The sequence below is a fragment of the Nipponia nippon genome, unplaced genomic scaffold, assembly GCF_047370975.1.
Source record: "Nipponia nippon isolate SJK-2023a ecotype South Korea unplaced genomic scaffold, ASM4737097v1 scaffold_6, whole genome shotgun sequence".
Classification (NCBI taxonomy): domain Eukaryota; kingdom Metazoa; phylum Chordata; class Aves; order Pelecaniformes; family Threskiornithidae; genus Nipponia; species Nipponia nippon.
Window position 1 is genome coordinate 37224396 of NW_028262380.1, and position 13200 is coordinate 37237595.

The following is a 13200-nucleotide window of genomic DNA, read 5'->3' on the forward strand; positions in this document are numbered from 1 at the left end:
ATACCCTGTCTGAAAGTCGCCAGTACAAAGGGAGGGGATGAACGCCTTCCACACTACTTATTCACTAACGGCTCACTCTTTCTCTAAACAGTCCAAATCTCATGCTCTCACTGATGTCTTGTGGCGTTTTGTTCTGTAGGCTAAACACGCATCGTGTCAAAATGTATTTTCTTCTATCAATTTCAATTTCAATTCAACTGATTGTTCCCTTGTTCTTGTATAATGAGCATGTACTGTTTGCCCTGCAGTACATAAAGACAAAATTTTTATAATATTACTGTGTGATTCACTTTATTTTTAGGGTAAAACATACAAAAGCATTAAAAAGTAATTGTCTAAAGCAAAAAAGCAAAATTTAGGCTCTTTATGGGTCAGGCAAAGGCAACCGTGGAGTTGAGGAAAGCTGTTTTCAGATACCTGTTGTTTCAGTGCAGAATATAACAAAACTGACATTTGGAAGATGACAGAATAGAAAGTGACTTGAGGAGAGGTGGAAGAGAAAAGAAAAACTATCCCTAACATTTTTTGCATTTGTTTCTTTTACCCTTAGGTACCAGAAGACCCCCATCGCCATTGCTGTTATCAAAATTTTCCCAGGCACAGCAGAGTAAGATGATAAGCAGTACAGCAAGCAGCAAAAGCAAAAAGCAGCCACTAACGAGCACTAGACTCTAACACAGAGTAAGGCAAGCAAGCCCCATGGCAAGCACAGAAGCCTGCCGACTAATAGCTGAACAGCAATAACAGCTATAAATTCGATCTAGCACATTCCAATCAAATCTGTTGTTATCTCGAACCCTTCGAGCCCCACGTTGGGTGCCAAAAAGGACTGTCATGGTTTAACTCCCGCCGGCAACTAAGCACCACACAGCCGCTCACTCACTCCCCTCACAGTGGAACGGGGGAGAGAATCAGAAGAGTAAAAGTGAGAAAACTCGTGGGTTGAGATAAAGACAGTTTAATAGGTAAAGCAAAAGCCGCACATGCAAGCAAAGCAAAACACGGAATTCATTCGCTACTTCCCATCAGCAGGCAGGTGTTCAGCCATCTCCAGGAAAGCAGGGCTCCATCATGTGTAACAGTTACTTGGGAAGACAAATGCCATCACTCTAAATATTCCCCCTTTGCTTCTTCTTCCCCTAGCTTTATATGCTGAGCATGACATCATAGGGTATGGAATATCCCTTTGGTCAGTTGGGGTCAGCTGTCCCGGCTGTGTACTCTCCAAGCTTCTTGTGCACCCCCAGCCTACGCGCTGGTGGGGTGGGGTGAGAAGCAGAAAAGGCCGTGACTCTGGGTAAGCACTGCTGGGCAGTAACTAAAACATCCCTGTGTTATCAACACTGTTTTCAGCACAAATCCAAAACATAGCCCCATACTAGCTACTATGAAGAAAATTAACTCTATTCCAGCCAAAACCAGCACATTGACTCATCTGTTCTCCTTGCAATTTGAGAAAAATCCTGGACATATTAGTAATTACCAGTACAGGGGACAACTGTTGGCTCAAAAGATCACTGTACTTTACTTGACTCTTCCAGGTAAGGCGATACCATTCTGCCTTCTGTAATCACAGGTTAAGTACGTTATGAAATGAGCACACCGAGTTTTACATTGTGGAACATAGGTTAATCTTCCCCCCAAAACCAACTCAATTCTGCCAGTACTTAACTTTATTAAAAATTATCTATTTACCTCGAAGGAGTGTTGAATCTGTGGACATTAATATATGAATTAAGACATTTGTAAGCAAGCCCAGGTAAATGTTCTTATCCATTCTGCTAAGGTCCTCAATCCGTTACCCTGGATTCACTCCAAGGCACAATGCAGTAATATCTACACCTTAGATATCTAGAATTAGTAACACATCAGTTATATTCTCCTAAGGTTCAAGAGGTGGAAAAAACTTCTATCAAATCCACTTTGAGTGAATGCAGGTTGAGAGAAATATAAATTTTAGTGAATTTATGTTTTGGTGACATATTTACCTCTCAGGACGAGCACTTCAGGAGACGTGAATTCTCTGCTCGGAATTCAATAGTACTCCTAATGACTTGGTTTTGATGTTTAATAGAATATTATTGTTGAATTTCTGGGAATAAAAATGGTAATTATTCTGTTTTGTAATGAATACAGCTGCAATGATTGCTCACCTGAACTAAAAATAAAATACCAGATTTTGCCCAAAAATGGTCCCGATTCAAAGTGCACCTATCTGTAGACAGCAGCAATCAGTAATTCTGCTTTTCAAAAGTGTAATGGCACCTTCTACAACAGTTTGGCAGCACCATAAGGCCACTGTAAGCAAGGACATAAGGGTAGCTGCAGCTTTATAGTCTTATTTCTCTGATGGTCCAAAGGAGCATAGGAAAGTCAGAAGAGACTTCTGAGGTTTGGGAGCTCTCATTCTCTACCTCAAATACGTCATTAATGACACATGCAGAGATAGCATGTGCCTATCTCTGTGTGAAGACCTACCATTTTATTTGCCATTTCCATACAAAGAAATCAATTCATCTTAAGAAAGTAACTTCAAGAGAGTGGATATATCCAGCTGCAGCTATTTTAGTCTGCTCCAACTTCTCTCATTTACGTTTTTGTATTTATCTCTCCCTGACTTTCCTTAATGCAAACCAGCTGAATTTTTTCCTCCTGGGAATGGGTTACCATGCTTTCTGTTTGTTTACAAAAACCCTACCAGATACATTAACTGTCAGAATCAGAACAAAACCATTAACTGTGGAAACAACGGTGGTCTGAGATCGCAATCAATCATTGCACTGCATCTACTGACCGGTGTGCTCTCTTTCTGCTGACAGACCCTATTCATGCTGGATTGAACTGGGTTCTCTGAGTAAGATCATGACCCTCACCTGCCACTTGACATTAGAGAGCTCCACCTGGTTCACTAATGGATAGATCACATCAATAAATCTGCTTCCTTGCACTGAGTTGAGGAAGCAGATGGAAAGAGAAGATTAATCTCTGCCGACTGATGTTATAGGGAAGATGTAAAAGATAACAGAAATTACTGGCTAGGTCTCATATGAACTCTGGTTCACTGATGCAGAGATCAGCTTTCCCAGTAGGCTCCAGAAGGAATTGCATTTTTGTTTCTCCGTGAGCACTTTATGCCTGTCTTCATCTTCTGTTAACATTCTTCTGAGATGAAACCTTGTAGCTGGTGGTGTTTGCCCTTAGCACAGGCTTATGACTGACTTCCACAGAACCATATGGCTGCATTTAACATAAATCCAAGCCAGCACAGAAACTACATTATGCTGTGAATTTGTCTCAGTTTATTTTCTGTGCAGAATTGCAATCAAAAAATTGCTTAGGAAAAGATAAAAGTGAATTTCCGCTTCCTCAGAGCCAATATTAATACTACCATAATCCTGGAAAAAGCTCCAAGATCACATCAGATCAAATGATAATCAAAGTTTGGGGGAAAGAAAGAAAGAAAGAGAAGAGAGCTATTACCCATATGCAAAAACAGAGGAAACATCTGTGGGAACTGGAGATAAGCCTCTTCTAACAGCTTATTCAAATGTTTCAGAAAAACACTTTTACATATGGTAACGCCTGAATTTGGGTGGGTTTACACTGAGGACCCGCTTTCTTTACAAACTGAAGACTGAAATCCAAGAAAGAAAAAAAAATACTACTAGGGCTGCAAGTGCCTTCCTTACTGCTTGTGTGTTCTTTCACATCTGGCTGCTGGCAGGTTACCGCTCCACTGCTGGCTGCTGCTGGAGAAAGACTGCATAGGTCAGGCACGGCAACCTGCAGCTTCAAACAGCAATTCAGACATGACAGTATCCCAATCTGCTGTGAAAGCCACCGGGACATGGTGACTTGAAGGACTGGATACTGACAAAAGCCCCAAACTTCCTCTCTTTACATGTGCGAGAGTAAATCTCTTCCTCTGCAATGCACCTACCTTCTTGGTGGTGTGAGAAAGAATATAGTGCTACAGCATGCAGAGGGCACCTGTAAACATCCTATTATTTGTTCCTCCAAATTCAGATTCAGGCTGCTAGCTCTCTCCTCCGGAGAAGGAGCAGTACACTTCTGTGATATGTACATGCATGTCTAGGATCAAAAGAACCAGTATAATCAGCTGGCTCTGCTCTTTCATGCTCCTCTCTGCTATGCTGCACTCTGTGAAGATGAGCAAGGGAAACAAACAACGCTAAGCAGAAGTGAGCACGAGAGCTGGATGCAAAGAATGACTCATGGTGCTGGGTTGGCAAGCAAAGAAACCTACCGCAATTTTAGTTACTCATACTCTTCGTTGCTGGATTGTCCCATTACCTACCTTCCAGAGGAGAGTGAGACTAGACTTATGCATTGCTGAAAAAATATCAAGGGGCTCTGTTCTCCTTACAGGCTTCTTCTGGGTCTCTCAGAGGACTAGTACTTACACAGACTTCCATTTAGGTTACAGTAAGTGACTTGGCTCTGGATATTGTTGGTGATACTCACTTCTGAAGGAGGCAGCAGTTGGTGTGAACCTGACAGCCCCTTAGTGCACTTTCTGATACTGACAGTGTTTGTGCCATTCCAGATCTCCTCTCTCCAAAGGAAGAGAGAGTGGAGGAAAGCATCTGAATCTTGCAGTGAGGACTGGAAATGCTCATGTGAGCAGTAACAATTTATATTACAATTACTTATCTTGTTCTCTGCTCTTCTGGAATCATATCCCTACCAAGATAGAGAGAGAAAGTTGTCTCTGAGATGAGGTATTCTAATCTTGGCCAGTTCCTGTCTTGAATATTATATAAATTAAGCTTTCCAGGGAGAAAATCAGGGCACAAGTACTCCTCCAACCTCTTTTACTACCCTTGCTGTCTTCATAAAGCTGAAAGAGAACAATTGCTCTAAATGTCTCAAAAGGCACATGGAGACAATTCCAAAAAGCCAATGAGGTTTAAGAGAGGCTCAGAGCTGCATTATTTACCCAAAGATTAATTCAGAAGTTGGAACAAAGGTTGAAATTTTGTCTGCAGCTGAAAGACCTGACTGAGCTACTGGACATTTTAAAATGAGATAAAAACAGAGGGAAGTTAAAGAAGTGAAGTATTATTCTGCCAGTGACTGATAGGATCTGATTCTGCCTCAAGCTGCAAGCAGGCTGAAGTTTCCATCATAATGGATCTGTGAACCTTAGCTCACTTATTGATGTCCATAGCTGTGGTTCTCTTGCAATTCTGAGTCCGTGATAACCCATGATGAACTCTGTGCTGCCACTACTACGCTACCAGCAGTCACTCAAACAGCCAGATTCATGTCACTGCAGTGACAGCACTGTCATAACCTCTGAGTTACAGCCTCTACCACCAACTTAGCAACTGTGCATGTGCATGTGATGCAACTGTCATTCCTGTTTTTCCAGTCCTTATTGTTCCTTGGTAGAAAAAACTTGCATACTACACTTGCATACTCTCTCACATGCAACATGCCAAGATTTGTTGACTTGAGAGACCACCACTCAGGGATTCAACAAGGCAGAGGGTCACACCTTGTGCCCAGAAGAGGGTGATGCTTTATCTTTAATGGTACTCAGGTGCCTTTTTTGAGCTGGACTTCTCTTTGTGCAACCGACATTATCAGAGATGCTGGATGCTGGCACTATACAGTCACCCAGGTTTTTGCTCTGCCATGATGTTTGGTATTGTTTTCTCGCCTGTTTGAATGTGACAGTAAGGATCTCCAGAATCTGGTAAAATTCTTTTCTTGTTCAACTCGAGCTGCACTTATTGGGATGGCAAGCTTGACTGCAGCCACGCAACTGTAGAAAGAGGTTAGCTTTTAACTTCGTAAATTTTGTGTGCTTAACTGTATGGTGTTGATGACATTTTTTTATGCAAGTGTTTTTTTGTTTAACTTGCGATCTTTTAAGCAAGTTTGAAGAAACTTCAGAGATTGCACTGAAAGCTTCTTATCATCATAGGCCATCACAGATACAAAATCTGGTTTGATTATTTCTGGCTTCTGTCACTAGTAGGGCATATGCCAGCAGCCAAGGTTTCTCATCATCTTGAGTCAGTCCTATAGGTGATGAGGTGCATATTATTCAAAGGGACTTCACAAGTAATCCTAAGTAGTAAAGGACAAGGAATAATCTTGGTTTTCATCCTAGACATTCAGTCTCTCTAATGCTCTAGCATTTTATCTAAGTCCTGCCTTGCCAAACCAACCACTCTCAGTTTCTCTTTCTGGACTACTCCACCTACCCATTTGCACACCCACTCCTACCCCTTTTGTGCCCAGTCATTTGCAGTTTTCTCCTCTCCACTCTGCACTCCTGACAACCTGGCCTCTTTTAGACTCAGCTCTCCTGAACTTTTTCCCCAACAGATGAAAAAAATTCCCAGCCAAGCTCCTTGCAAAGAATTCTTACTTAAATACAACAGGAAATTTTCAAACCCCAACCCTGCAAAAATATGAAATTTTCAGAAAACGAAGAGATTCTATAGAAATAGAAAATGCTAGGAAGCTTTATCTATAAGAAATATAAATATGGTCATTCGCTAATAGTGAATCTTACTCTTTTTTTTTGGATTTTGACGTCTGGATAACTTGGGGAGAGGACTACCAGGTTAGGTAAAAGAAAAACAGACTTTTTACTTCAAACTAAGCTGATCTGTCAACATATGTATACCAACATATGTTTACATATTAGATAAAAGAATAGCGGTACCAAGTAAAGCCAACAATATATACACCAATAAAATACTTTGAGATTTCCAGCTGTGCACAAATCCCTTGAAGCTATAAAAAACTATTCTTTAGGTCTAGGCCTATGAATCATTAGAATTTCTCTGGAAAATGTCTATTTCTGTTATCATTATTAACACTAAAATTGTCAAATTCATTAGATTAATATTAGTTCCATAAGCCACACAAACTAAGAAATAGTATATCATAATGTAACACACGCGTGACATGAAAACAAAGAAACAAATATATAATGATTCTAGCTGTGACACAGTATGTTAGTGAGGTTGATAAACTGAATCTTCATGCTGATAGCATGTTGTAGTCTCAAATCTATTATGCTTTGGAACTGATGTGTTATTATCTCTGGACAACTTTCACACCAGGAGATGATCCCTACTAGCATAATTTTAAAAATGAAGGGATTACAAACAAGATAAATTTCATTGTATTGTTACCTGAATTAGTATCAACTAACGGGAATTTCATATAACACAGTCCGTTTGCCAAAATACTTGCATTTGGTGGTCCCATTACAAACATATAAAGCATAAACCAGGCATGGTTCTATTAACTCTACTTCAGCAATTACGCATCTGAATCAGTACTGTATGGTAAATAGCCTAAAGGGAACAATAATATTTGGTTTTGTTCTTTTTTAATACAGTATGGTTCTTTTTTAATACAGTATGCTTATATTACTTTAAAGAAAATATACTAGGGTCTTCTGGTAAATATCTGCAGTATCTTTTGAGTTTGCTGATAATGATTAACTAATTGAATTTAACATACCGTTCTCTTCCTGCTGTTGATTTTCATTTGTGGCTAAGTGAAAGTTTAAGAGTTTTTGGAACATGAAGCAGATCAATGTACAGTGTCAATATATTTTACAGATGAATTAGTTATTAATGGGCAGATGCAGATCTCATTTAATCAAATAGCACCTTATCCCTTTTATAATGTTAAGAGTTATAATTAGAAAAACAGAATTTGGACATAAAGTTCTGATTTTTACCATAGTATAAACAAAAAAAAAAGAAAAGGTAAATTTATGATTAATAGTTCTTGACTAAAATTTAGCATACTGTGCTGATTAACAGGCTGGAACTAATTAGAAGTGATATTCCTTTGTCAAGGTTTTTTTTTTTATTTGGATCAGAAACCAAGTATACTGATTTGGCATAAGAATGCCAAAACATAGTTCAAATATAAGATAGATATTAATGACAAAGTTAAGTAGACATGGAACAATTCTATAACAGAAATTTTATTTAAACAAATAGAAATATTAATTTATATGGAATTCTTTATTTCCAGTTATATATTTATCAGCAGTTCCGATTTCAAACTAGCTGGTAAAAAATACTACAGATTAGATATATAATTCTTCTTAACTTCTTTGATTGGTCATTCCTTATGCTACATTTATATGTCATAATATTTCTAAAACAAACATTTGCTAAGTAGTAAATACATTACAAACTGAGGATCAGATCTGGCAAATGTGTAAGCATGCAAATAGTTTGCAACAGCTTGCAGAATTAGGCCATAGAGGATTAATACAACCTCAGTTACACTCTTATTTTCTTAAGTGAAAGCAAACAAGATTTGGCAGTCAAAGTTTACCATTTTGTATTTACCACAAGTCAGTGTGAAAGATTATTTAAAGTATAATTTAAAAAAAAAAATTAGATACAAAGATGAGGAAGTCTGTTCCAGATGTTTTTGACTATTGTAACCAAATTTTTTTTTAAATCACATTTTGTCTTCTGTGTCAACAGTTAGCATCATGCAAACACTTAGAGTCACATACCCATAACTGCTATCGTGATATGTTGGAGAAAACACATCCATCTCTATAAGGTTGTCATGACCATTTGCAAGGACTGCTTGATTTCCTAATTCTCTATACACAAAGATACAAAAAGATGAAATTAGAGTGGCAATTTCAAATTAAAGAATGGGATGATCCCACAAAAAGAATATACTAATTCTGTTGCATAACTTTCTTTTTTCACAGATGTGCAAAACTGCAACTGCATTTTGAATGCGGGATTTATCTGCCTTCCACGACGTCCTCTCAACTACATGCTGGAGTGTAACACAAAGACCTGGTGTTACAAGGCTACCATTAGGTGGTCACTGCCCTTTGGTGATCACTTATTTATGTGAAAGTCCTTGAATAAAATTCCTGGTTGCTGCCCATGCCAAGACAGGCTTAAGGACTGAACAGCGCATAGTGGGGGATGTTGTTCACCTGATGAGGCTGGACCAGAGATGAAATAATAAAAGTGAACTGAGACTCCTAGAAGACAGTCTCTTGCTGGCTATCTGGCACAGTCAGTCACCTGGTAAATACGCAGAGGGCTGGCTATCAGAGTGAGTGGAGATCTCATGTTCGGCAAATGACACTGCACAGCAGCAGGGGAAGGAAAGGAAGGACCACAGACTCTGGCTCTCTCAGGGAATGGCGAGAAAATGAAGCGGGAGAAACAAAGCTAGGCACTATTATTTTGTTTAGAACTGCATATTTCTTTTGTCCTATCTAAAACAGGAAAAGATTGGTTTTGGAAAAAAAAAAAAATTGGGTCAATGCTTGCTTCAATGACTGCATATCTTTGAAGAGGGAAATGATAAACTCAAGAAATACTGTGCAAATACTGCTCAATTCTGGACTATCAGTGCTTGCCTAAGAGACAGGGGACGAAATACACAACATGATCAAATTCCAAGTATTCATGGTGACAGCAAGGGATTTTTGAGCAGGAAGGATGCCAGAGAGATCAAGCAAAAGTCTAAAGTAAGACACTATTCACACCAAAGGAAACTTAGAAGCATATGTGCCCGGCGTGCTAGGATTCAAACACAGATGCTTGGTGAGCACCCGACTACATGAGAATGTCAAAAGAAAACAGAACTTTTTTATTCAACTTTAGTCTTTGGAAACAATACTGCTTGTTTGACTTCATGAACGTGTCTAACGTGTGTATATACTGACCCCATAATTATAGAACGTCAGTCTTTAAAAATGCATTCATGCTCTCAGCATTATAAGTAAAGCAGAGTCCTGTTTCCTCCACTTGCAGAGCAGCAACGTGGCATGCCCACAATGATACACGGGGTCTTCAGAAGAGCAGGATGTGAACTCCATCCCCAGTTTCTGCCTTTATTTTGTATCATGCCTTCTCAATATAAGTAACATGTCTAATCAAGTCCATGTGTGAACACCTGGAAGACTTACAGAATGGAACAATTTTGAATTTGATTAAACCAGGCACTGTTTTAGTGGGTGGAATGCGTAAAATAGCTGCTTTGAGCAGACTTTAACCTCCAGCAACACTGTGCTTTTGCAGACAATCAATCAGCCTCTACACAAATTGATTTAAGACTTCCTGGGGAAACTATCAACACCCTTTCCACACCTTAATCAATACTGAAGGTGCTAGCTTCATTGGCAATCCACCCCAATAAAGGCATATGGGTATGTTCATCACACTTTAGGAGTTTCTAAAACCTTTGCATTCTAAAATGAAGTTTGGATCAAGCTTGCAGAATGGTTTTGAAGTAACACATTCTAGGAATTATTTTGTCAGTACCACTTCTGAGGTATTCTAGCACTTCAATTAAATCCTTCAAAATGCTGAAATATTTTCCAGCCATCAAGTATTTCTTCAACCAGTTCCCTCTTTCTTCTTGGTAAAAACTAACTTTATACAGTAATGTTCCTACCCACTCTATTATTAAGTATCAGTTAGGGGTAAGAGAATACTAAGCAATATCAGTATAGACTATGAAAACCATGTTAGTTTCTTGGTTAGTTTCTATAAAAAATTCACAGTCCATCATACAAAATGCAGCCACCTTTCAAAAAATGAGTTTTTTTATACAGCAAATCAAGTAAGAAAAAGCAAAGCTCTTCTTTGATTCACAGACACATTAGCACAGATTCTGAATAAAGTTATATAATATTCTCAGAGATTTATTCCCTGACTGGAATATGTAAATTTCCCCTTGCTGACAAATTTATCTGAGACATTCAATGCCTAAAATTAATGAAATATTGCCTGAGAAATGCACTAAGAGATGCTATCAGCTGCTTGTATCAACAAATTTACGAATTCTAACATACTTTTCCTCTGCAAATCTCTAACATACATAATTGATTGTGCATTAGAAAAATTCTGCACATTCAAATATTTAACAGAGAAAGCATTTAAAGAAGTGATTTACTAAGTATTTTTAAATATCAGTAATTTAGATCCTACTAGAATGCAAAGCCATGAGAATGTAACTAATGATCCTGGAGCTCAAGAACTCATTACTAAAACTAGTAGGTGAATAAAAACTTAGAAGACCAATGATAATAAAAAAACCTACTAATATTTAATTACTTAATCATCATTTATAATATTCAGACACCTGACACGTAGCCATGCATTTGCATGATTTTGGCTATCCAACCAGTAATTCAAAGAACAAAATGGAAAGTTATTCAATATAGTCCTGCTTTTTTATTTCTTCAAAAAGCTAATATTGTTCTATGGTGCTGGCTTCTCCAGCAGATCTATTGCTTCTACAGCAGAACCTAACTCACAGCAGGTTGGGGAAGAGTCAAATAGTAAAGATCATTAAATGTCCCATGAAAAGGTCCTGCAGTCTACAGAAAATCAGAGGAAATCTGCAGGAAATATTTTCTTACTGTCTTGCCTTTTTTTTTAAATGTAGATTTTACTGAGCCCCAATAGAGTGAAGACGATTTCTGCCACTGCTCAGTAACCTCATTGTCATTTAAAGATGGCATCAAAGATGAAAGAAGTACTCATGTAATCCTCATAAAATTTTAAGCAAAGAGTCTTTTTATATTTAAAAAACCCATAAAATGGGAATTTCTGTTGGACGCTATTCATCTGTCACCTCACGGTTCATCCATTTAACCAGTAACAGCAATGCTTTACACAAAAGTATTAACTCTACACAGAGCCAAATTGCAGAATATTCTATTAAATATATAACTGAATCCGATATTATGAAATATATATTTCGAAGTCACTTCCATTACTACTGCAAAATGATAGTGACTAAAACCTCCCTCAGGCTTTACAAATACATCCCTCTCACCTACATGCACATGCACAAAACCAGCCTATTCACTATCCAGCTATACATGACAGCAAGTTGTATGTCATTTTTATGCCACCCATCACCAATATGAGCCTATAGAGATAGAAAGATAGCTATGTATATATGCTGACATTCACATTCTGTACCTCTAAATGGCTGTCATCTATGTCAGATAAAAAAAAGGGGGGGGAGGGAAGCTGACTATGGGCATAAGCTAAAATATTGCCAATGATGAAATAAACTTTCTTTTAGGCTGAGAAAAGGATGAAGGAAGCGACCTATCACAAAGTTGTTAAAATAGTTGAAACTGAGCCTAAGAATCACACTCAGTAGGGAACCGTAACCAAAAAGTAAAAAATCAATGACAAATAAGATGGGTTCTTCACCTCCAGAGTTCCAGCCAAGTGAGACTGTTAGAGAAACTACAATAGGGCCCTGTCAGTTTTTATGTGAAATTTCCACATTTCAGCTCATTCACAAGTGTTCAAAACTTGAACACGCAAATACCCTTTGCTTTTCATCAGGAACATTTAAAAGATGAAAAGACTCTACTAGGCAAAAAATATTTACTTCAGGTTAGAACTGGTTTTCTCATTCAAGTCCTATGGCTTTTTCTCTATAAACACAATAAAAACATATACGGCAATAGAAGCAAACATCAAAGACCTTACCTATCTACTGAAGATTAACCAGCGTCTGGAAAACATCAAACGTCTTATTCCCACTAGAAACTTATTTGTTCTATAAGAAAACTCTTTCTTAATGTACTAAGTTGTCTGAGTATGATGATGAAATCCCTTCAGTGGAATCCTATTCCACAGTGTCTGTGTTTCATAAGTAATAGAGGAGGGTCCATGAAAAGTAAGAAAAGGAATAGCCATTCCCAACAGCCTGACAGCAGAGTTGCCTGAAACATCTATGGGGACAAAACTAACTAATAGAGAATCGTAAGGTCATGTATGTTTTAAATTAGTCAAAATCAGCTGGACTACCTTTACTTCACTACAAAACATAATTTAAAGGGATTCAAAGAATGAACTGAAGGGATTTCATAAACATTTTCAAGAATTACTGTCAGCTTCAATATAGTTATAAATGCTCAGTTTGATGACTAAATTGGAATATTATGGCTTTCGTTAACAAAAAATTAGTGCTGATTGAGTGTTACATGAGTATTAATTAATCACTGTAGGTAAATTCAGCTCTGTGCCAGTAAGTGCTATAAAATTTTTTATAGATCATTCTGCATCATACATCATTCTGCATCTAAAGAAGCTAGTGTCACTCTTTATATTAGCTGCTTCTTTCCTAGAGCCAGTTATCAATTCTAAAAGACAAAAAAGAATGAGGACAAATTTA

At 37.9% G+C, this 13200-nt stretch overlaps 1 protein-coding gene across 20 annotated transcripts in view; it reads right to left on the reverse strand.

Annotated features, from left to right (window-relative positions):
- TENM3 (teneurin transmembrane protein 3) overlaps positions 1-13200 on the reverse strand; it is a 623972-nt gene that overhangs the window by 123181 nt on the left and 487591 nt on the right. For 10 of the 20 annotated variants that reach the window (XM_087735943.1, XM_087735950.1, XM_087735946.1 and 7 more), the window contains one exon: positions 8534-8626. The exons of the other annotated variants lie outside the window; for them this stretch is intronic. In XM_087735943.1, coding sequence (XP_087592069.1) covers positions 8534-8626 — 93 coding nt within the window. The remainder of the gene's footprint in view (positions 1-8533; positions 8627-13200) is intronic. 20 annotated transcript variants of the gene reach the window in all.